The sequence below is a fragment of the Tyto alba genome, unplaced genomic scaffold (assembly GCF_018691265.1).
Source record: "Tyto alba isolate M040663 unplaced genomic scaffold, T.alba_DEE_v4.0 Super-Scaffold_2, whole genome shotgun sequence".
Classification (NCBI taxonomy): domain Eukaryota; kingdom Metazoa; phylum Chordata; class Aves; order Strigiformes; family Tytonidae; genus Tyto; species Tyto alba.
The window spans coordinates 78,580,375-78,591,850 of NW_024881282.1; the positions used below are offsets into that span (position 1 = coordinate 78,580,375).

General features: G+C 36.4%; 1 protein-coding gene across 2 annotated transcripts in view; it reads left to right on the forward strand.

Annotated features, from left to right (window-relative positions):
- Positions 1-2,350, forward strand: part of GNAI1 (G protein subunit alpha i1) — a 37,645-nt gene extending 35,295 nt beyond the window's left edge. Inside the window, exons 8-9 of one of the 2 annotated variants that reach the window (XM_042792886.1) lie at positions 202-405; positions 517-2,350. In XM_042792886.1, coding sequence (XP_042648820.1) covers positions 202-392 — 191 coding nt within the window. In that variant the 3' untranslated portion in view covers positions 393-405; positions 517-2,350. Of the gene's footprint in view, positions 1-201; positions 417-516 lie in introns of both variants that reach the window. The other variant, XM_042792885.1, reaches the window with a different exon arrangement.
- The last annotated feature ends 9,126 nt before the right edge of the window (positions 2,351-11,476 follow it).

Below are 11,476 nucleotides of genomic sequence, written 5' to 3' on the forward strand. Positions count from 1 at the left end.
TCCTTAGTTTCTATTCTTAAAAATGTGTCCAAAAGGTTTCCTTCAAGATTTATTTATAGCATATTAAAGCAATGGCTGTGGAATTACTCATCTTCAGGTTTATATTAACTGTTTTCAAAGAACCACTTCCTTCAAAATAGAGTATGCATCTTGTTCTTTTTCAGTTTGAAACCTGCTTACTGAGCAATTTTCTCCTTCTAGGATCAAACACTTATGAAGAAGCAGCTGCTTACATTCAATGTCAGTTTGAAGATCTGAACAAAAGAAAAGACACAAAGGAAATCTACACTCACTTCACTTGTGCCACAGACACAAAAAATGTGCAGTTTGTTTTTGATGCTGTAACTGATGTCATTATTAAAAATAACCTTAAAGACTGTGGCCTCTTCTGAGAACAGACAAAAGGTTGTTAAATGGTAAATTACACACCTGAAAGCAGGATTTATGCATTTAGAATAGGCCCATGCTGTGTAAAACCTCCATAGATATACCTAATTCCCTTTATTTTATTTCTAGGTTTGGAGAATGACTTCGCACAATCCTGATCTGATTCTTTTCAAGGAGAAAGAAATACAAAATACATTGTGCTGAATGATAGATCAGTACTGTACTTGCCTGTTTTAACAGCTTTATTTATGTTTGTCTTGTAAATTTAAGTAATTAGTTAACACTGAGGTGTCAGTTGATTGTATGTAAACTTATAATTGTAGTAATGTATTTGTATAAACGTTGAACGGGATATTTTAGTAACTTGATGTCCTCTAAAATTTCCATGTTTTATGAAGATAGTCTTAGAGGAGACAGACACTTTTTGCCTTTGGATTATTTAAACATGTTGTAAAATTAAATTTTCTTTTCGTCTTAAGGGTGCATGCTGCCTTATTCTTTACTTTTGTTGGTAATATTGTATATGGCATTAGCTTTTTTGATATTTAAACAGCCTCATACACCTGCTCAGACTTAAAGAAACATAACTAATAAAACTTGTTTTTTGCCTTAAGTTTTGAAAAAAATCTTTTTATAAATTTAAGATAAATGCAAATATTTTTAAAATTTAAATGAAATCCACAATTTATGAAATCTGGGCTTGCAGTCTTCACAGTGCAAATGTGGCAACACTGAATAATTGAATTTTAAGGTTCAGCTATCATTGAAGCTGATGAAAATGCAAAAAGGAAGTTGTTAAAATCATATTAATAAAAAAAAAAGTTTAAAACTGTTGTCTTTACTCAGTGGAGTGAATGAGAAAATTACCTTTGTGATTTTTTTAGTAGATGGTTAACAAAGGCTGGACTTCAGAGTAATTTTTTTTTTTTTTTTTGCTTACTTAAGAACTAAAATCACGTTCTCCTTAAACTTTTTCCTATTTTTCTGATAATAAAACTAGTTTGATAATTTAGTAGCTATAGAAGTATTAGGTTCTCCCACAAGACAGGGCACAGTGGCTTCACAGATTATAGCAATTTCCTGTTGCATATAAAAAGAACCTTCAGTATTTTGGATAGGGTGTTTTAATGACTTGCATATTCTGATTCTTCAATTTCCTCTTGAATTATAATTAGTCTCACAGTTTCTTTAAATAAGTTTAAAGAATATGATTTTCTTTTGGTTATGCTTTCATTATGTGATTTGTTATCTTGGGTACATATCATCCATTGCCTTATGGGTAGTGCCAAAACTGATTTTTTTAATACAGATTTTAAAATGAATAAGCTTCTATTTGTAAATAAGTTAATGGATGGTTGTCTTAAATGTATGTCATCTAGAAAATACAAACATACCAAACTTGGAAATATGATTTTCTAGAATTGTTAAAATATTTCAGGCAGCTACAGTACACCGTAAGTTCTGTGAGAATTAAATAAGTCTTTGAACCTGTTGCTACTTTCCTATATTATCTTTGCATTTATGTTCTTAGCAATGTTCAACCAAATATTTAAGTCATTGTTTTGTTATTTAATTTTTGAGTGTGTATGCATTTCACTTAGGCCTCAGCTTGAGTAAAACTTATCTGCACTTTTCATTCTTTAATACTTCCTTTGTTAGGTAGAGAATTGCTAAATGGGCTTCAAATGAAAGGTTAGAAAGGAGATAACGTATTACTGGAGGTTGTTAAATATGTTCATACGTTATGAGCTTTTTCAACAGTTTATGGGAAGCAATCTGTATATCCTGGGCTGCTTTTAATTGTGTTTTACAGTTCTGGATACATAACTGATTTTAAATCTCATTGAACTACTTTGTGGAAATTGTATTTACACCTACGTTCAAGTTGGTTTTTGTACTTAATGTAAAACAAAAATTGGGATTAATCAACTTACATAAATAAATCTAAATTTTGTGCCTTGCTTGAAAGAAATGTTTTTCATTAAATGTGCTGAGGGAAATCTTTTTGCATCCATCCTGTGGAAATAACTAGGTAGTAAAAATTAGAAGATATGAAGTCCACAGTAAATTAAAAAATATTATGCATGAAAAAGTAAAATGAAAATGAGCATAAATTGATGATTATTGATTAATTAATAAATATTTTTACTTTACCATTGTTCCCAATACCTTCAATTGGAGAATTTTTGGAATTTCATAGCTGGTATTTCCTGAAGTATTTTTATCTTAACACAGAACTAAATTGAAATACTTTTGCTTGCTTGTCCAGGCAGATAAGCTTGTACTTCCTGACTTGAAGAGTGGACAGCAGGTATGTTTTCTTATAGATGCTCTGTACTGGTTGATCAGTCTTTGTCCCGAGATGAATGTTGTCAGCCTAGGCCATTGCTCTAGGAAAAGCTGCAAGAGGATTTGCGTGCAATAGTGGTGGGATCCACACACCTAGATTTTACTTCAGTTGTGGTAAGGCTCCACTCTGCTCTGTCAGGAGGAGTCTGCTTCTCAGCCACAGCACTGCTGAAAATGGAGAAAATCTTTCAGGTCCTCCACTGTCTGATGATTGCCTTGTGTCTCAGCAATCTGAGCCTCTGTTCTCTTCCAGTTCTCCATTCCTCACTTCTTTATGCAAAATAACCAAGCAAACTGTTTTTTCTAGCACTACATAAGGAAGTTCCCTCTACTACCTTAGATATTCCTTCAGATTATTTTAAATACTCTAAATTATCTGTAGGGAATTATAACCTTATGGGGGCTTCTTCATCCCCTGTGGTCTTGCAAACATATTGTCTGTAGTTGAAGTCTCTCCGTAAAATGCAGCCATCGCTAAACATGTAGTTATTTTTAAGGGGTTTAACTGTGAGGAAGTGTGGCTTGGAAAACCTGGTATTTAACTTCAAGATGCTACCTATTGTATTAAGAGGAAGCTTAATGTTAAATGTAGTAACTTCTTTGTAAGTAAAACAGGGTCCAGGATCATAGCATGGGAACAGTGTAGCATTTGCTGGGTTGCAACTTCTGTTTTCATGTACACGATTAGCATCCTCATGATTTAAATTCTACATAAAACCTTAGGGAGCAAAAGAGATCAATCATGCATGCTGATCAGAATGATGGTTACTATCTCTTTAGAACTGGAGAAAAAGAAAAGGCAAGTTTGTGTTCCAAATCAAGCAAAAAGGAAACCCTACCAAGATGCTAGCTATCCTACTGTGTGGATGTCTCTTGATGTTGTTAGATTTCATATTAATAACTAAGAGCCTGTGGGTCAAAGAGTAATGCCAATAATGTAACTTCAAATTCTTGACTATTTCATTTTGAAAAAAAGTGTAGAAGGTGCAACAAGAGGCTGAAAGCAGCTCATCCTGTGAGAGAGTATGCTCACAGGCTATGAATAAGGAAGATGAGACTGTTAAGCGTAACTTAATTACTAGTCATTAGCTATATCAGTGCCTGTAGTTTTTGCAAAAATGTAGGGGTTTTTGACTCTGAAGAACAGGAATATCAATTTCGGTTGCTTAGATGCAAGAAAGCCATTTCCAGCTCTGTCTGTGGAGTTCTTGCAAAGAAGCTGCCTAGACATAGAGGAAACTAGGATCAGAATTTCGATCAGTTATGTTTACAAGTAATGAAAATATGCTGTATTTAAAAATGGCTCAGTTAAAGTGCTTTTTATCCACAGCATATTTAGCAGTGCTTTTCAAAGTTTGTTATGGTTCCAGACACGTTTCTGGTTGGTTTGCTTTGCATGTGTTTGGTTTTTTGTGGTAGTGGGAAGACTTTCTGGCTGTTATCTGACACGGCAGAAATCAGGGTTATTGAGCAGTTTTATTTTAGTAATAATTTGCTTGGACTGTGGCATAATTCAGATGATTTTTTTAAAGTGCAGTGAATGGATTGAGATCCATATGGGATAGAGTGATGCTGTACCGTTTTTGGTTACACTCCCTTCCGGATTTTAGGAAGGGAAAAAGTTGAGCCCACAGTAGAGAAATATATAGTAGAAATCTATAGTAGAACTGTACTTCTGTAATGCAATGCCTCGATTCTGAAAGGAGTTGGAGAGCAGCTGTTACAGAAAAAAGATGTATGTATGGCAGGATGTACCAATCAGAATGTGCTATCTGAAATTTGACTGGTTTTAATTGCAATGGGACAAAAGATGTTTAAGACCAAATATACTGTCAGTGGAAGTTGCTGCAGCTTCACAGAACTAGCTGGCTCCATCTAACTTCATTATTCTCTCTCATTTTCTGTCCTTCCACTAATAGAGAAGTTTGGTAAGAGGTGTTGTCGCTGTGCATTCCCACTCATGGGTTGTGCTATTATATAGACATCTTAAGGAATTGGGTACCTTGAATCCTGCAGAATATGCTGATCTTTAATTTTTTTTGCAGATAAAGAACATAGATGTCTGTATGTAATGTAAAATTATTACAATACTGTAAGAACATGCAGGCTGATTAGAGAATAAATAAGTGTACTTTGAAAACAATGTGTTTATAGTGAAAAGCATGAAGAAAAGTCTAGGAAACCAGGAAGTTGAGCAGGTGAAGCTTTTCAATTATGTAGCTTATAGTTCCAGAGTGATACCCAGTGATCAGAAGTCCTTACAGTATGACACAGAGCACATCTCAAATACCTCTTACAAATAAGTGTCCTTATTTCTACAAAATCAGAATGCGCTTTGAGACGGTACAATACAAATGGCTGAGTGGGAGTCACATTTCAAATAGATACCAAGATACTTCCAGAAGAGTTTGACCATTTGTCAAAATAAAGTATCAGTTAACTAAAACAAATGAGGAATTCATCAGTTTTTCACATAAAGATGTAATAATTTACCTCAGGAAGTATAATGTCTTACTCTGAAAAAAAGTATGCTGAGGTATAGTCACAAATTCTCATGCTCTCTCGCAATGTAGTGATTCTTGTACAATATAAAAACCCCATAAAATCTATTCTAAAAATACTATGAAACTAAGTCATAGGCAGATGTCTGCGTATTAAAGGCCCAGGCAGCCTGATCTTACAAATATTGTGGAAAAGGGTTATGAGCTACTCAGCAAAAAGAAATAGGCAAGGGGCACCCTGATTCTGCTGGAGAGGAGAGAGGGAGCACTGCCCAGAGGAGTGATTAGAGACGGGGCGGGGGAGGGAGGCAGCTGCTCTTCAGATGTCTATTAAGGCTGTATTTGAATGCTCTCAGGGTTTAGTGCAATTTTACAAGAAGAGATGATGTATGTGGGTGCTGCTAGGAAAAAGTTGTTGGTATATTGTACACTTAATCTTGAAACGTTTTGTCCTATCCAGATTCTCAGCCCTTGGAAGTTCTATCTTCCTCTGGTTAAAAGCCATGCCAGAAAGAATAAAATGCTAATGTAGCTGCAGAGTAATAGTTTGCTAGTTTTGAATTAATTTTTTCTTCAAAACCAGAATTTTTAGTGCTGTAGAGTCTCAAAGATGATCTGAAAGATAAATCCCAATGCTGTTATAAATCAGTTTTATAGTGTTTTAAATATTACAGTGCAGAGTTTGGGACAAGCCATTTCATTTCACTTCATTTTTTCCCCAGTAGATCTGTGAAAGGAAGATTAATAGAGTACTCAAAGTGCTCTGTGAGAACCTTCCTGAGACAAGTGCTGAAATACAGTGCTTCTATACGCTGCAAGAGAGTCTGAATGAGGCATTTGTATCTTCTGTGGAATTGCAGCAAAGAACTGATAGAACTTCCTGATAGCTTTAGTGTTTTAATCCAGTAGATTGGCAGTTGACATCCTCAAGAAAGAAATATTAAAATAGTATCAGTGATAGAGGACCCTAAACTACCAGAGTACGAGTGTTAAGGTCCTTTGAGGCCAAACTGTGATGACTGCTGTAGAAGGGCTGTTTACATAAACTTTCAGTGAAAGCTTTAAAAGGAGTTAGCTGTTTCATCACTTTCAAAAGGACTTCAGAAGGCAATGAGCAGTTCTGTTAAAAATGGGTAATTTGCCTCACTTTAACGTTCAGCATCTCAAGTGAGTTAAAACAGTTTGTCAAGTGATCGTCTATCAGCTGGCATGTGGTAATGAGAATGTTTTCTTTGCCTTTGGCAAATGCAGTGTAGTTCAGATTATTTAAAACAGAGTGAAACATGTACATCTAAGAAGTAAGACATGATCACAAAGGAAATAATTTGCAAAATTAAAGTTGCATATTAAGTAACCAAGGCTTGCATTCTTCCAATAACACACATAATAACATTACGTCATCATTTCAGAAACTCATTTCTGAAGGTGATCTATACCAGGTTTTTGTAGATAGCACTTCTCATTGTCATGCTGTATACAGAACTGAGGGGATGATGGCACTGACAGTATTTTCTGTAGTCCAGTTGGAAGGCTGTTTAGCTGGCAACTGGGACACAAAGGTTCAAACTCAGCCTGATTTTTGAAGTACATTTGGCCTGCTCAAATCTGAGAAAAATGCCCTGATGAATGGCCTGGTAAATACTCTGAAATGGTTATTTTTACCTTGTCCTGTTAAATTGATTTCACTTTACATAATACTGACTTCTCATTTCTGGAAGGGCTAGAATCTGTATGTATCACAGTTACAATCCTAACTACAAATTATTTTGCAGCAACTGTGTGTATCTCATACAGAGTAAAATACGTTCCATAGAAGATCTTAGAGTTAGACATTTACTCAGATCCTTGTTCTGAACCAAAACAGGTGCTGAACTCCTTTACCTGTATCCTGAAGGAGTACCCCAGCCAGCTCTATTGTTGTGTGAGACTACAGGTATGTCTCTCCACCTGTGAATGGTAACAAAATCATCCTTCTGGGCCTTTTTTCCAGACACCGTCATATTTATAATAGTTTACAATGTCTAATTCAATTTGAAATTAATTTATCAATTCTTCTTTGAACTGCCAGTAAAAAGGAAGAACTTAGAGTTCACTTATGACTGATCTCATCGTCCTTTAGCTGTATCTTTGTTGACCTGGATGGATTCAGCCTGATGAGACTTTCTGTGCAATGCGTGTTTTTTTAGTCCTTTCATTCTTGCAATTTTTTCCTGCATCAGTTTTCATTTCTCCTTGTGTATCTTGCAAAGCTATTTATAAGTGAAAAGGGTTTAAAAGTGGAAAGCTTTTTTCTTTTTTTTTTTTTAAAAAAAAAAATTCCCTTTTGGTAAGATGGATGGGGAAAGAATACGAAATGAGTGTTTTGATAAAAAATATCAGTTTGAATCATCTCAACAAACTTCAAAATTTTCCATTCCCAAAGCTTAAAAGTTACTTGAGAGGTTTTTAGGTTACTAAACAATTTAAAACACTTTTTTTTTTTTTTTTTTTTTTTTTTTTTTTTAAACGGCAGAACAAAAAAAAAACAGAAAAAGACATTCTCATAAGCTGAAATACCAAAACCTCCATACTGTTTCTGGTCAGATCAGTATAATTAATGGATGGCTTCCATTAACTCATGATGTTATCAGACCAGGGAAAGAGAGACAAAAATCAGAATACTGTGTTCATTCTGGAAAAAATCAGGTAGCAGATCGAGGAAAGGCCATCAGTGAAGCAGGACTGCAGGAGTTTACTTAACAGCAAAATGCTTTAGCAGAACACTTTAAATTTCTGAATGAAGGCATGCAGCTTCCTTGTGAGGTGTTTGTCCCTTGCCTGATTTGATTTTGACAAAAGGCTGCTGCTGAAGCAATTCTTTGCCTCAATGCCAACCAGAATTCTGCTCTAGATCCGTTAATTTTTGGCAACTGGGTTCAGAAAGAGATTCCTAGGAAGTCAGTTTTCTCCTTTGCTTTAACTCTCTTAACTCCTTAGGGGAATTTTATGTTCTTATGTGGACAGTGGCCCAGGAGGTATAAGCTGGACTTTTAAGACAGATCTTTCTAATGAGCTGTATTCTGGAAGGCAAAACAGTGGAGCTAATGTGTCTGTACAGGCTACTGTTCTTTAGGCAGAGCAAACTGATGTTTATGGCATTTCATTATACCAAAATAAGATAATTTGTTAGCCATTGTTCAACACAGCTCTTCACTTGTATTCTAAGTAGCTTCCCAGGGGTGCTGTATTCTGACTCTGTGCTGAATTCTTTGAGAGAAAGATGACAGGAGAAGTATGGTGAGAAGCTACCATCTCTTACCTTCCTGTATCTATTAATTTTTAACATTAGATTTTTTTTTTTTATTGCTGTCAACATGGAGGTCACACCATGGAGCATGATAATCATGAAACAGCATAATCAGAATGTATTTTGAGTCACAAAGATGGATTTACTTCTAATGCTAAAGACTGTAGATAATGGCAGAGTAAGAGCCAAATGACAGAACTCAATACTTCTGTGGGGTATCTGAATAGTTTTGCTTGCTGGACCTTTGCTTTAGATCTCAGCTGGCTGCTGCTCATTGGAGGCTCTTCAGCTCAAGAGGCAGGAGGTTAGTTTTGTGGCCTTGGTAGTTTGCAATGCTTTGAAAAAATTTCATACTCTCCTTGTTGCAAAATATATGCAACATAGCTCTCTTCCAGAGCTATGATCTTATGCAATATATGGAAAATGCCTGAAATAACCATCCTTCTACAGCTCTCTTCTCATTGTCCTATTATGGGTTTAAATATTTAATGGGTCAAATTTAAAGGAGGGGGTTTTTTTCCTCTGTATTTTTTTGTTTGTTTGTTTGCTTTTTTTTTATTTATTTATTCTTCTCTGTTGCTGCTCTCTTTTCCATGTTCTGTAGCATTACATCTGTACTAAAAATATTGAGAAAAAAAACCCAACAGAGGTACTTACATTCTTGGTAATGTAATGATTATTGTGGACCACAATGATTAAATGTTTCCTCCACAGTTTAGAAATGTCATGCATGTTATCTTTTTCTGTTTTAGGACTCCACTTGAAGGCTTGAGTGCTTTTTCAAATTACATTTTAGTGTAGGCTGCCTGAAATCTCTCTGTAGCCTAACTTGGGCCATTAGCTCATGAAACACTTTGGGAAAAGCTGAGTAGTTTAATGAAGCTATGAACCAGTGTTCCTTTCTACTTACCATTTTTTTTTCCCTCTAGTTACTTATCTGTGGCTAAAATAAATGTAGTTGCCAAGTAATTCATTGATTTAGGGGGATTTTTAGTAGCAGAGGGAGGTAACAGGAAAAGCAGTAAGTGGATCTGGGGGAAGAGGAAGCAGCTGGGGATGCCAGTGGCTGTGGGTTTTGTTACAGCAGAAAAATAAGACTTTAACGTCTCTGTTGTGAATGCTATTTTTAATGTTTTGGAGAGGAAGCAGATGGATAGAGACTATCAGATCAGCACAACGTGGAAAGATAAAGAATAAGCCCTTTTAAAGCAATATATAATCCTTACGAATAGATCTCTCTTCTGTAACAGTCTCTATACGATGATCATATGGACACGCAGCCTCTGGCTGTCTCTCCGTGCCATATGTACAATCAAAGGAGGTTTTGGCATGTGTTTCTGAGCATTTGCTGTGTTGTCTTTTTAAGTGCTTTGTGCACAACTATCAACTATATTGTGTGTGCATTGGGGTTGGTACTTCTAAAAGTGCAGTTCTTGGTCACTGTTACCCTGCTGATGGAGGGAAAAAAAGAACTCCTGACTGGCTGCTGTTTTAATGGCGGTAGTCACAGCTGGTCAGTCTGATCCAAGGCAGTGGGGTGCTAAGTATGAAGCCATGCTGAATCAGGGATGAAGCAGTGATGGTACAAGAGGATTTAGAGGACTGCCAAAACCAGACTTTCTAAATCTTTCCCATTTAAAGTGTACAGGCTCGTCCTGAATTGGAAGATGTCTCATTTCCTACACAAATTACCTGCTGTAACCAAGAATGCAAAATCCTTTTGGCTTTGTTTCCATAGATGATCATTTGAGGTGAACTATTTGGAATAGTATTTCATGGAAATAAGACATGGCTAAGATTCAATTATCCACAATTATTTGGGACACATAAGAAGTCATCCCACAAAGTGAATTGCAGATGAAGGAGCTTGAAGCGTGTGTGGATGTCATCGCAATTTACCAGTCAGATAGGATTTTACTGCAGTAAATAAACTTGGATTACCTACCCTGGTCTCGAGAGGGATATGAATCCTCTTTAGAAAAAGAAACCCAAGCACTGCACTTATCACACTTCATCCCTCAAAAAGCATCAGAAGTAGGGAATTTCTCTCAAGCCAATAGCAGAAGTTGTTGGTACTAGGATGCAACAGTAAAATGTACCTGACAGTGCTGCTCATTGCTTTACTGCCAACATGGATGGGAGTTTTGCGTTAAACATTGTCCATTCCCCGTAACTGAATTCTGCTTCCACTAAGGTTAGAGGATAGCCAGCTGATTTACCTGTGATGACCACAAAGGCCCATGCAGGCTAGTAAGTCAGGTGAACAACCACCTTCCAACATGGTGGAACTTTTAATGGATGTTTTCTGATGCATAATAGCTTAGTAGCAGTACTTCTTAGCAAGACATTTGGCATCCAGCGGGCATTTAAGATCATCTCTGTTTAGTCTGATGCAATTAGATCCAAACACTGTCATAAACAGTAGCATCATATAATAACTAAAAACAAGAATTCCTGTGTTAATACTATGTTTTAATGAATGTAAATAATTCTACTATATACTATTAAATCCCACTTTTATTCTTAATTTAATTGCTTTTTATTTATTATGTATGCTTATATAAACAATACCATGTACAGTACAGGCAAGAATGGTTCTTGTACCTGTAAAACAGACCCTGTGCATATTGTAATGTGCTGACTTGTGTTTAAGATATTTTCCGTGAGAACAAACTGGAAGTTCTTTTCCACTGATGGAAATAACACGGGGTGTGGCAGGTGCACCTGCCCAATGAAAATGTGGCTTCCTGGCTGTTGAACTTCTCCTGTCCCCTTGTTTTCAGGGTTTAGTGGTGGTTGGGGCCCTCAGCCAAGGGGGGCTGGTACTGACCACAGGTCAGATTTGGCTCGAGTATAGATGGAGTCCCTGGGGGGGGTCATTTTGAGCTCGTCCTGCCAGGAGCAGCGTGCTGCAGGTAGGGACTCTGCCCCTGGGTTGGGACACCGCCCGAGG